This window comes from Scomber japonicus, chromosome 13, assembly GCF_027409825.1.
Source record: "Scomber japonicus isolate fScoJap1 chromosome 13, fScoJap1.pri, whole genome shotgun sequence".
Taxonomy (NCBI): Eukaryota; Metazoa; Chordata; class Actinopteri; order Scombriformes; family Scombridae; genus Scomber; species Scomber japonicus.
Genome location: NC_070590.1, coordinates 11,411,946 through 11,423,536, shown reverse-complemented (window position 1 = coordinate 11,423,536; position 11,591 = coordinate 11,411,946). Strand labels below are relative to the sequence as shown.

The 11,591-nt window shown below is 38.1% G+C and overlaps 1 protein-coding gene across 1 annotated transcript; it reads left to right on the top strand.

Moving 5' to 3' along the window:
• The first annotated feature begins 1,165 nt into the window (after positions 1-1,165).
• sar1b (secretion associated, Ras related GTPase 1B) lies at positions 1,166-11,188 on the top strand. The gene is made up of 7 exons (XM_053332398.1): positions 1,166-1,324; positions 4,304-4,379; positions 6,751-6,870; positions 7,158-7,223; positions 7,524-7,627; positions 8,403-8,534; positions 9,450-11,188. Exons 2-7 carry the CDS (start codon positions 4,322-4,324, stop codon positions 9,564-9,566), a joined length of 597 nt encoding a protein of 198 aa, XP_053188373.1. The 5' UTR covers positions 1,166-1,324; positions 4,304-4,321; the 3' UTR covers positions 9,567-11,188.
• Positions 11,189-11,591: the final 403 nt, after the last annotated feature.

Here is an 11,591-nt window from a genome sequence, read left to right as displayed (position 1 = left end):
TGATTATTTTTTCTTACTACCCTAAATATTACTTTTACAGGCCTCTAATAAACGGTTGAGCAGACCTACTAAGGGGAAAAGCAATTAAGAAATAGCATTTATGGTTGGTCATTTCTATTTCTATATTTAAACTAGTCACAGATGCTGTGTTTGAAATATAAGTGTTAAAGCACTTTGTAATTGCTTGATTTGGTAATAAATATACTTTACCATTATTGTATTGTATTATTGTTTATCTCTATCTTTATACAAAATTGATACTTAAGTGAATAACAAGATAATTTGTATGATGTTTACAGGCTAGATAGCAATTAAGAATTAATATTTGTGGTTGATCATCAATTTCTGAGACCCAGCCCATTGACTTGTGTTCTCTGTAGTGGACATTTTGTTCACATGCATCTCCTTTTACTGCTTTCATTTATTGATGTTCAGATTGATGTGCTACCTGTGCTGCCTTTTCACACTAAAATAATCCTGTCAAATTAAAAATTAAAATATATTTTAAAAAGTCTAAATTGTAAGATTTTTTGTGTGTCCTAAATAGGTAAGAAATCACACAAAAAATGAAATTGGAAGACACTTTTTCCCTGAGTTCCCAGGAGGAGAATGTGTTAAAGTACTTACTTTGTAATTGCTTGATTTAGTAATAAAAATACTTTATCATTAGGCTATTGTATATATTTCTTTATCTCTATCTTCATACAAAAGTCATGCCATCCAGTTTTTTGCCCCCATCTGCCAATTTAACTACAGTACCATGGGGTCAAGAGCACCCCACCCCTGGAACTCTCTCCCACCAGACAGTCGCACTTCTGGCACTGTCTCCACCTTTAAATCTCGCCTGAAAACGCACTTATTCCGAGTGGCATACTCTATTCACACTAACTATGCAATCAAAATATTTTATGAAATATTATATTATTTTTAATCATATGTGGAGATTGTATATTGTAAGATGAACATCACATTATCGTCTTTTTAATAGCAATTGTGGTTAGTCGTCAATTTCTATATATAAACCATATGTTATTATTATTTTTAATCATAAGAGTAGATTGTATAATGTGAGAAAAAGGTAATATTCTGGGATAGTTTCTGGTCTCTGGCCGGAGAGATGACAGTGGAACATAAACAGGAAGCGGCAGCGCTGAGTTTTCGGGGAGTTGTTGGACAGCCATTGCAGTGTCGTGGCTCAGTAACAAAACACGAAGAAAAAAAAGGAGAGGAGGACCTGGACCTTTTTTTTCTCTGGACCCGGGGGGAAGCCAATTTACATGATTAGTAGAGCGACTCGGTAAAGTAATCTACACCTAAATAACGGGTAAGTTTTTTGGGATAAAACGATATTAAAATCTTCTTTTATGGCTAAGTAAAAATCACCCCGGCTGCTAACGATGCTACGTTAGCATTGGCTACCTTCACTACTGTGTTGGAAGGAGTAAGATGGATATAAACTAGAGCCTCCTTTATTAAATTCATTTTTAACATTTGTGTTTATTTACTGAAAGGGGAAACACTCATTTTTATCACAGTTTTCTCCGTGAAGTATGTCTGATATTAGCTGATTAGCTCAACGCAGCTAAGTGCAACGTCGCCGGTTTTTTGAGAGTATGACACGTAAGTAGTGGCTTCCTGCTAGCCAGCCTGTTAGCCGGCCTCACCCACATATTTCATTAAATTACACTTAACGGGTGTGTTGAACTTTAACACCACTCGTTAATATTCTAACATGAGGTTGTTTGTGTTAATTTTTAGGCAGTGCTGGCGACTTTTAATTTCCACGTAGTGTTTAAAACTTACCTGCTGCGTTGACAGTAGATGTTAAAACTGGATGTAGTTTGACAGCATAAGTGTCTCTTTCACCCAATTATGGATTCAACTAGTCATCACATCTGTATTTATTCACAGCACCTAGCTTAAATCTTAACACAGGTGGAGTTTAATGTAAATCACTCATTACTTTTCATCTTAAATTTTGAGCTGAAACCAGCTCAAGCACCCCTAAATTTGATCTCAGCACCCCTAAAAATAAATAATAATGATTTAATTATTTTGCGAGCCCATCTGTTAGAGATGGCACAAACAATTATGCTGCAGATTCAAATGGTTTTATTTGGACAGCTTTAATGTACTTTTAGGTCATTAACTATCTCAGGCTCCAGCTGTGACTGTTTATTCTGAACCATTATTATACACTATAGTAGACCACTCTACTGTGTATGAATATTTCTTTATTCTTTATTATGTTATCCAATTAAATTAGTAATTCAGAGGTTACAACACTTGCTGATCCTAGAATCGCCCCTGGATGAAACACATTTTTTCTCCAGTATAATAACTCTTTTTATGTGATAACACCTTAAACAGACACTAAAGATATAGTTTAGAGGGTGAAGAGTAAGTAAAGCAAACTGAGAAGGTGTAATTTGATGGTGTTTGAGTTAGTCCAGCTCCTATTAACGCTAAATATCTTTTAGCCTGAAATAAGGCTTAATTTATTCATGTGGTAGATTTATTTCATAACTTATGCTTCAATGATGTTGAGATTATCTCTAAGGGAGTCTCTGTAATCTTAATTTACTAACAAGCTATTGTTTTATTAGTGTTACGTTAATGTCATGTCTGTCGATAAGTTTGCACAGTTAAACCCTGTTAAACAACAACCTGAGAGCCTTCAAAACAGGTTAAGGCTGCTCACTTTACTACATGGTTTTTTTTTACATTTGCAGCTGCATCATGTCACACGAGAGAGCATCAGTCTGAAACGTAGCCCCAGAGGTGTCACAGCAGCCGGGGGCAGGGGGGCGTGGGCGTGGGAGCATACTAGACTAGAGTGTAGCAGCAGCTGACGTGTAGTTCAGCTGTATTTGCGTGGTCTTGACCTTTGGCTACCTTATACTTTAGCCCTACAGTTGTTTGCATGTTGCGTAATTGGGGCTAGAGGTCGGCACAAGCTTACCTTGCTTCGATGCCTCTGTAACTGTCACGGACGTGAGAAATGAGAAAAAATGATGAGATGAAGCTTTAAAGAAGAGTGTACGTCCAATGTGGCAAAAATCGCAACCAGCTTCTCTTCTTACAGAGAGAGGAAGTTTGTTTTTTCTAACCCCTGTTTCACAGATTTTCATAATCTTGACACTTAGGGCTGAAACATCTGATCACATGTTTCTAAGAAGAGGGGGTAAAAGACGTTTGTGAGAATGACAAAACATGAGCCTTTCTTAAGCACTGGCAACAAGCTGCTGCATGTAGTCAGTCACACTCAAGGGTAGACGCTATAAGGAAATGCTTCTGCCTTCAACATTTTGGTCAAGCTGCTTTATTTATTTATTTATTTATTTATTCATAGTAAGATATGTTTATTTGTACGTGTGTCTTGAGTGCATGTACCGAAATAAACTAAAATAAACTAAACTAAACTAACTGATGATTTCACATAGTTACAGCAGGTCTAATATCCATGTCCACAAAACCCTCGTGTTGCCTGTTGAAGAGATGATGGTGTTTGATCATTGCTGTGAATCCCTCGACCTGCTGTCCAAAGACTCCTACTGGAACAAGCTAATCATTGTTCTTATCAGCAGTTGCCAATATCTGTTTGATAGCCTGATTGCATATTTATAGAGCTGATTTTCGTCACTTTTATTACGTGTGTGGTGAGATGTACTGATTGGTCCCTTGCTGATCTTACTATCTGCTGCTGTATTTGTCTCTTGGGGTCATCATGTAATCTCACCTGTTGACTTTAGGCATCAATATTACACCATCATTTATTCAACTGAAATAAATTACTGTAGAAACTGTTGTATCTTTATGCGTATATTTCAGTAATTTGTCAATATATCTTCATAAAGAAAATATACAATGTACAATAGCATGACAAGTTTAATGTTACACCTTTCCCTATCATCCAGCATTTTCTCCATGCTGTGGATGGAAGGAAAAAGGCTTTCCAAGTCTCCTCCAAAATGTTCCTTCACCTCAAATTAATGCTGACACTCTACTTGATGTCCAAGGGAACAGATACTGGCTGGATAACGTCACTGACAACATGCATACAATACAACTTAAAGTTGCTGAAAAATATTTAAAATAAGGGAATGATAAGAAAAAAAGGGACTAACATTAGATGATATCACATGGTCTTCATTTGATTTGGTCACTCACTGTAGGCTAATGATGTGTGTTACAGCCAAAAATAACACGTCCCTGCTATTTTGTTTCTCTTTGTGTCTGAATGTTTGTGTGAATTCATGTCTTTGCTGACCTCTAATATTTTTTTCTATTTGTTGTTTTTCAGGATTGAACAGCTCCGGATATGGCTTTCATATTTGATTGGATTTATAGCGGTTTCAATAGTGTACTACAGTTTTTAGGTGAGTACTGCTGTTGAGCAAACATCCTAACTCATAAATTATTCATATTTTAAAAGCTTTAACTGCTTTAGTATTTAAGTCATTAATCAAAATGGTTTTACCATGCAAATGTCCCCATTGTGGGAATAATAAAGGAATATCTTGAACCAAGAATGTTAAAGAGGACATGTCACACCTTTTGGGGTTTTATTTACATACTACTACTGTACAGATACTGATGAGCCGTTGTTGTGCATGCCCATAGATATTTCTCTGTTAAGGTTTTTCCATGTGTCGTTTGCACTGTCCACTGACATATTTCGGATTGGATTCTGGCTCAGTCGTGCACGGATATATCTAAAAAGCTGAAATTTCGAGTAAAGAACAAGAAAAAGTTGTAAAATCCTATCTCTGTAGTTTGTTGACATTGCCTCCTGAGTGGCCAGAGACACAGCTAACCAATCAGGACAGAGTGGACTCATCAGGAGGGGAATGGGGGGGGGGGGGCGGGGGGGCTGTTTCTGATAGAGGCTGAACTGAGAGGTTGCGTAAAAGGACAGAATGAGTTAAAAAAGGAGCTTTTAAGAAGTGCAACAATATTTTAAATAGGCCCCAGAATATGATTATAAACTGAAAATATGTTAAAATGAAATATTATTACTTAGTTGATAATGTGACAGTCTTATTGATGCATTTACTGATCACATGAACAACTTTAATTGTTCCAAATACTAGCCTGTCCTACACCTCGGTCTTAAAGTGAAAAGCGGGGCTCAGAGTATGGTGCACAATAGCAGGCTTTGTTCCCTAGAAATCCATCTTACCAGTGGTGCTAGAAGTTGATAGGAGGAAGCCGAGTTTCTCTGCAAGCATTCGTTTACTTTGTGACCCACAGACACAAATCTGAAACGCAAATACTCAACGGTTCAGCAGGCACCACTCCTTAATGGCTGATCCACACTATATGATTTCATGTAATTTCCTACAAAAGTTACTTCCTCAGCTAAACACTTTGGAAGGCCAGACACAGTTGCTTATTTCGTAATCAAATGCATCACAAGGCCATTTTCACGGTTTCTAGTAATGTGGAGCATGTAGTAAGAAATGAATGAATGAATCATCACTAGTGGCAACCATTCCTCTAAATGCTGCTCTGTAGCTTGAAATGGATGTTTATTATAACTCCCTGCTGTCTTGTGGGGTTGATTACTTCTGAGGCCACACAGGCTACTCATATATGCAGTCATTCTCCTGTAAAGTAACTCAAATAAAGGTTGTAATGGTGTGGCAATGTGAACACAAAAGACGGATAAAGAAAGAGTCTCTTAAAAAACGTAACATGACCTCTCACCCCAACTTTTTAAAGGTCATGGCCAACTTTATTATCCCTGAGGGGCAAATTGTGGTACAGCTAACAGCAATCATATATAACATACAATAACCAATGAAGACTTACAGAAATAATACACAAAACATACAGGTCACTCATTGAGGACCTTACATGCGCCTGTATTCAACGTGTCCATCTGAAATCTAGTGGAAGATCTTTTGTGTACCAGCTGCTCTTTTCCCCAGAGTGTGCTTTTCTAGTTTCTGTGTCAGAGCTGCTCCTGTGAAGCTGTCGTTCCTGTTCTCCCTGTCAGACAGGTAGCATAGCGCTATGAGTAATGGTGACGTCTCATAGAGCTGACTCAGTCAGAAATTTCACAAATTTGCTGGGTATCTCTACGCTGACTCAGGGGAGGGCAGTAAACACAAAACATTGTAATCTTGTCTAAGTATAGTAAAGTTAAGGGAGGTGTCACCTCAGTTTCACCTTTTCATTTGAGTTCAATCATTCAGTACGATAATCTGAGAGGTGTAAAAAGTGTAAAATCAAGTCTGTTTCCCATTGAAGCAGAAAGCACTTTTCAATAAGAGGTTGTATTGTCAAGATTTGTGTTTTTTTATCAATGTGATCAAACGCCACTCCTCCATGGAAACACAAATCAACCACTATGTACTTTTCCAACTGTATACAAAAGAGAATATGAGAGCACAAGTAAACTTTGGCAAGGGTTTCTTCTTTTATTTCATTTAACATTCATGTGTAGTAGATATTGGAGTATATCACAATCAGTAGGTGGAGCACACACTAGTTGTGCGGCTATGTGTGTGAATTGAATATCTAATGCATGCCTATGAACAAGTCTGAGCCTGATACTTCTTCAGTCAGTTGTCCCCCTTTGTACTGTAAAGATTGATTTTGTTTTCAAGCCATGACAGACATTCAATAAAAGATGGATTACCCGAGGCCACATGTAGAGATGTTTTCTTATGTGTGAAATTTCTATATACCAGGCATTGTATATTTTGATACCGCCCGTCTAAGATACTTCTGTCTTTCTTTCAGGACTGTACAAGAAATCCGGCAAGTTAGTATTTCTTGGCCTGGACAATGCTGGCAAAACGACACTACTGCACATGCTCAAAGATGACAGATTGGGACAGCATGTGCCAACTTTACATCCAAGTGGGTTGATGCTACTCTGTGACACACACAACCACACACACACACACACACACACACACACACATACATGCTCACTCAATTATGTGTTCAAAGCCATCCGTGCAGATTACTACAGACATGTATGCTTGCCATTTTTTAAACAAAGTAATTGATGAGATATGATAATAAGTGTAGTATTAGTCATTTTATTTATTCATTGTGCTTGTACCACTGACTTTTTTGAGCTGCCTGGCTTTTCAGATGTGTTTTGAGCTTCACCTATGATCCTTTTCTTTTACCTCCTCCAGCCTCGGAAGAGTTGACAATTGCTGGCATGACTTTCACCACCTTCGACCTTGGAGGCCACGCACAAGGTGTGTATGTGTGTGTTTACTCATGTTTTTGAGTTTTATTTGTCAAAGTATGTGTTAATGAAGCGCTGATTTCTCTTTCTCACTGCTGGGAATAAAAGGATCGCGATATTTTGAGCATTTTTCATAATCGAAAATGCAGAAATTGTTGCAGCACAGAAAGTAAATTCCCTCCCTCCCACACTAATGCTAACTTAAAGTCAATAAGAGATACCATCGTAGTGTCAGTGAATGCATAAAGTGTTTTATGAGTAGACAGAGAGGTCAGTAAGAAATTCATGTTTGTTTTTTGTGTATTCACAGCCCGCAGAGTGTGGAAAAACTACCTCCCTGCCATAAATGGTATTGTCTTCCTTGTGGATTGTGCAGACCTCACCAGATTGGCTGAATCTAAAGCAGAACTTGATGTAAGTACCTGTCACCTGCTTGGTCACAGTCATGCTGTAGAGCAGTGTTTTTGGCATCAGAAATCTCCTAAATATTCACATCACGCATTTCGGGTCAAATATCCGTTTGCTTGTCTCTACAGCACCAGAAAAGTCGAGATTGAGGCAGAGTAGTTGGTGATTCACAGTCAGTTCGAAAAAATGTTGTCAGTCTTGTTAATTCTTTTAAACCTGAGGCTTTTTCTTACTGTTGAAGACATGCTGCCCATCTACATAGATTATTACAAATAATTGATTAGAAGCATTTTATTAAAGTGGCTGATTTAAAACCAGCCTTAAAGTGTCATTCCCTCAGAAACAGAGCTAGGTTGTTTTATTCACCTTTCAGAAAGAATATTTAATAAATGTGCAAAGAGGAATCCTATTTAGATGAGGCAAAGACGAATTTCTGCACTGGCAATAGCTCATGAAATACGATCCTTGTTTGAGGGCATTTTTGTAACTTGAATAAGGTGGCACAGCTCATCACACCATTGTTGTACCTCCTCTCTGACTTTTTCCCTGCTCCAACTGTGCCGTGCGATTGTTCTTCTTAACATTAACAGAAACGGTTCAGTTAGGAGATTTTGAAAATGACGAGGTAAAGGAGAAATTAATTAGTGCTCACAAAAGCACTCATGGAAGGCATTAAACGTCACCCAGTTGATATTCAACAAGGTAGTACCTGAGGGGTAGATCTTACCATTTATTATCTTGAGGATAAAGCGTCGTAGTAATACCTTGTCTACTCTCCTAGGCATTAATGACAGACGAGACCATTGGAAATGTGCCTATCCTGATCCTGGGCAACAAGATCGACAGACCAGAAGCCATCAGTGAGGAGAAGCTGAGAGAACTTTTTGGATTGTATGGACAGACGACAGGCAAGGTAAGTAGACATTCGTCTCTGAGGACAGTCAGTTAAACCCTTTTTTTGGCATCTGATCCTAATTATTATAAGTTGGACAAGTGTGTGTGTGTGTGTGTGTGTGTGTGTGTGTGTGTGTGTGTGTGTGTGTGTGTGTGTGTGTGTGTGTGTGTATATATAAATCAAATATCACCTTGAAAGAAATGTCACTTTCAATCGTTTCGGGACTAGACCAGACAACTGTCTCTACCAGAAGACTAGATGAAGGTCGACAGGAAAGATGTGACCTGACCCCAAATTAGTCAAAGCAGACTCAAATCCCTGCAGCCCTGTTGAAATAAAATTCTGCTGACTGGTCTATTTGTAAGCTTAAAGCATTTCTCTATAACATTAAATATTATGACTAAAATAAGCAACAGTCAACCCAAAAACTATGATAAGATTATGATCATACATTGCTAAATCCTGATTGGTGAATGGAAGTACATGACATCACCTTAGGCCACCAGAGACCCCCCCACTTCAAATGAGTGAGAAGAGTGGAGAAAAAAACACAAATGCAAAAATCATCAAAACGGTTCCAGTTTAGCCAGAAATAGTGTTTTCTTGTGAGTGTCCATCACTCAAAATAAAAGCTAATTAAGAAAATGCCATCACAGCAGTTTAGTATTTTAAAAAAAAGTTTTAGTTTGCTGGGTGAAGTATTGTCTTGCAGCTGTCTATTCTGTAGCTAAGAAACATAACTCTCCATTTAATCTTGAACACATTTACATATTCAAAAAATTAAGGCCAGAGCTTGCTCCTGATCTCTTTGGAAACTCCAGGCTCACCACATGACTTAGAGTAGGTTTCTCCTGAAATATCTTTATAACGAGGGTCCAGACTGGAGTTGATACAGCGTGAATCTAGTGTAACCTTTTCCTGCTTTTCTCTCAGGGCAACATTCCCATGAAGGAGCTGAACACGAGACCACTGGAGGTGTTCATGTGCAGCGTGTTGAAGAGGCAGGGCTATGGTGAGGGCTTCCGCTGGCTCTCCCAGTACATCGACTAAAGCGGCCAACCCCCCCGTAACACACCAACGACACCACCACCATCAGGGGGGAGGGCGCTAAACCCAACCAGTCAAGACGCCCACCGTTGCCACCAGTACCATCATACTCAGCCCCATGTTTGGTTAAACAAGTTTGCCTCCACCTTCAGAGAAACCAGTACAACTTGATCCCAATAGACTTTTATTGGTCGAACATTTGGTTCCGCACTTACATTCATACCTGTATGCGCGCACACACACATATATACACACTCGTTTCCATCTCTCTTTCTTTTTCTAAGAGAGTAACATAGCATTGGTTCCACTGCAAAGGGTGTTCAAATTCAAACGGATGAATCTTTTCTATATTGTGTCTGTCGTTTGCTGCCCTCGCTCCCTCCCTTCCTGCCATCTGTTGAGTGTGATGATAGATGCATTCTAACTGTAAATCTGTACATGATTTCATTGGTAAATCAACTATCCTTGATGCCTCTCCCCCCCCCCCTTCTTCAACCCATTTTGAGCAATGACAGAGCAACATAGTTGTATACATTGGGGTACACTTTTTTAACAGTAGACATTCATTCAACATTGTATTTAATCACCACATTTTGGTTTGTCCTGTTTTTTGTTTTTTACATGATTTCAAAACGTACAATGTGTGGCCATGTATACACAGCCCCCATTATAGACATACGGCTGTTTCACCCATTTAATAAAAAATCAACCAGTGCATTTATCTTAGTGTAACAGAAATTAGATCCATTTCTTTAGGCTACTTTTGTTCCAGACTTCTATCTCATGGGCACAGTAGCGCTGAGCGGATCCAAGTAGTCTGTGGGCTCCCTTTTTTAAAGAGAAGCATGGGGTGGTAGTACAGTAAATGGGAAGAGATTTTTAATAGAGAATAATACTGGCTATAACCCCAACAAGGTTTGTTGAAATCGTGTAGATAGCACAATGGTCAGTTGCTGCAAAGAAAACTATTTAAGTAAATGATAATTTGGAATAACTAGCTTGAAAATAACATGCAGTGAAAGAAGAAGGGAGACTAAGCAGATGGTTTTAACATCTAGTGTTCGCCAATATTAGGAGTCCATCTACAGATGTATATTCCAGCGCAGACCTTTTTACAGGGTGAATCTAGTGACCAAGCGTAGATAACGAAGGAAACAGTCCCACAATGGGAATAGGTAGATAGGCCTAAGACACCTATAAGAAAGGGACCATATATATATGAAATGTACATGAACACCGTACATGGATTTTGTATTTATAGGTGGTATCCTTTTATCTATGTGCATTACCAGAAACTATTATGCATGCCTTGTTCTTTTGATTTTTAATGACCATTATTCCAGAGAGTACAACAGGAGGTTAAAAAAAGATGCCAAAATTTACAATGAGAGCTGATTGTCATGTTTTGTTCTGTTTTCTTTTTTTTCTTTTTTTTTTTAAAGGAAACAATGGAATTGCGCGTAATACACACTTTTCTGTCCCTGTCCCTTTGTGTCTCTTTCATTCCCTCATGACAACGTGATGAGCTGTTCCAACAAGGGTGGGACTTGCTGTTGTTTGCATCATTAAAAAAAATGTAATAAATGTTTGCAATGAATAACAGTCTTTAAAATTGATCCACAACACAGGCTGTTCTTTGTTTTTTGGTCACATTTCTTTAGTGATATGACTATAATTCATTCTTTTACCTTACATTGGTAGTTAATTAAATGCCTTTTTAGACATACACCTTGTATGCTCATATACAGTTAACTGAAAGTTATGAAAAAAACAAGTTATCTCTATTTAACCTCAAAACAAGCACTACACTATCAGGCCACTAGATGGTGCACATTACATGAAAAGTTGCATTTGTAGGAGTCCAATCTTAACTACATTCCCTTCACAGATGACAGTGGATCATATTTAGTATAAATGACAACAAATTAAGTTTAGAACAGTATTGTTATAGAAAACATTTATTTTTCCTCTTGTTCAACTTTAAGTTTAGACTTTTTACAGGTGTGCCAATGACTGAAAGGACCACAC

Bases quoted from the DNA above. Each gene is read 5' to 3' on its own strand.
- sar1b (XM_053332398.1), top strand. From the start codon at position 4,322: ATGGCTTTCATATTTGATTGGATTTATAGCGGTTTCAATAGTGTACTA. The intron at 4,380-6,750 runs GTGAGTACTGCT...TCTTTCTTTCAG, and splicing joins TAGTGTACTACAGTTTTTAG to GACTGTACAAGAAATCCGGC. The intron at 6,871-7,157 runs GTGGGTTGATGC...TACCTCCTCCAG, and splicing joins TGTGCCAACTTTACATCCAA to CCTCGGAAGAGTTGACAATT.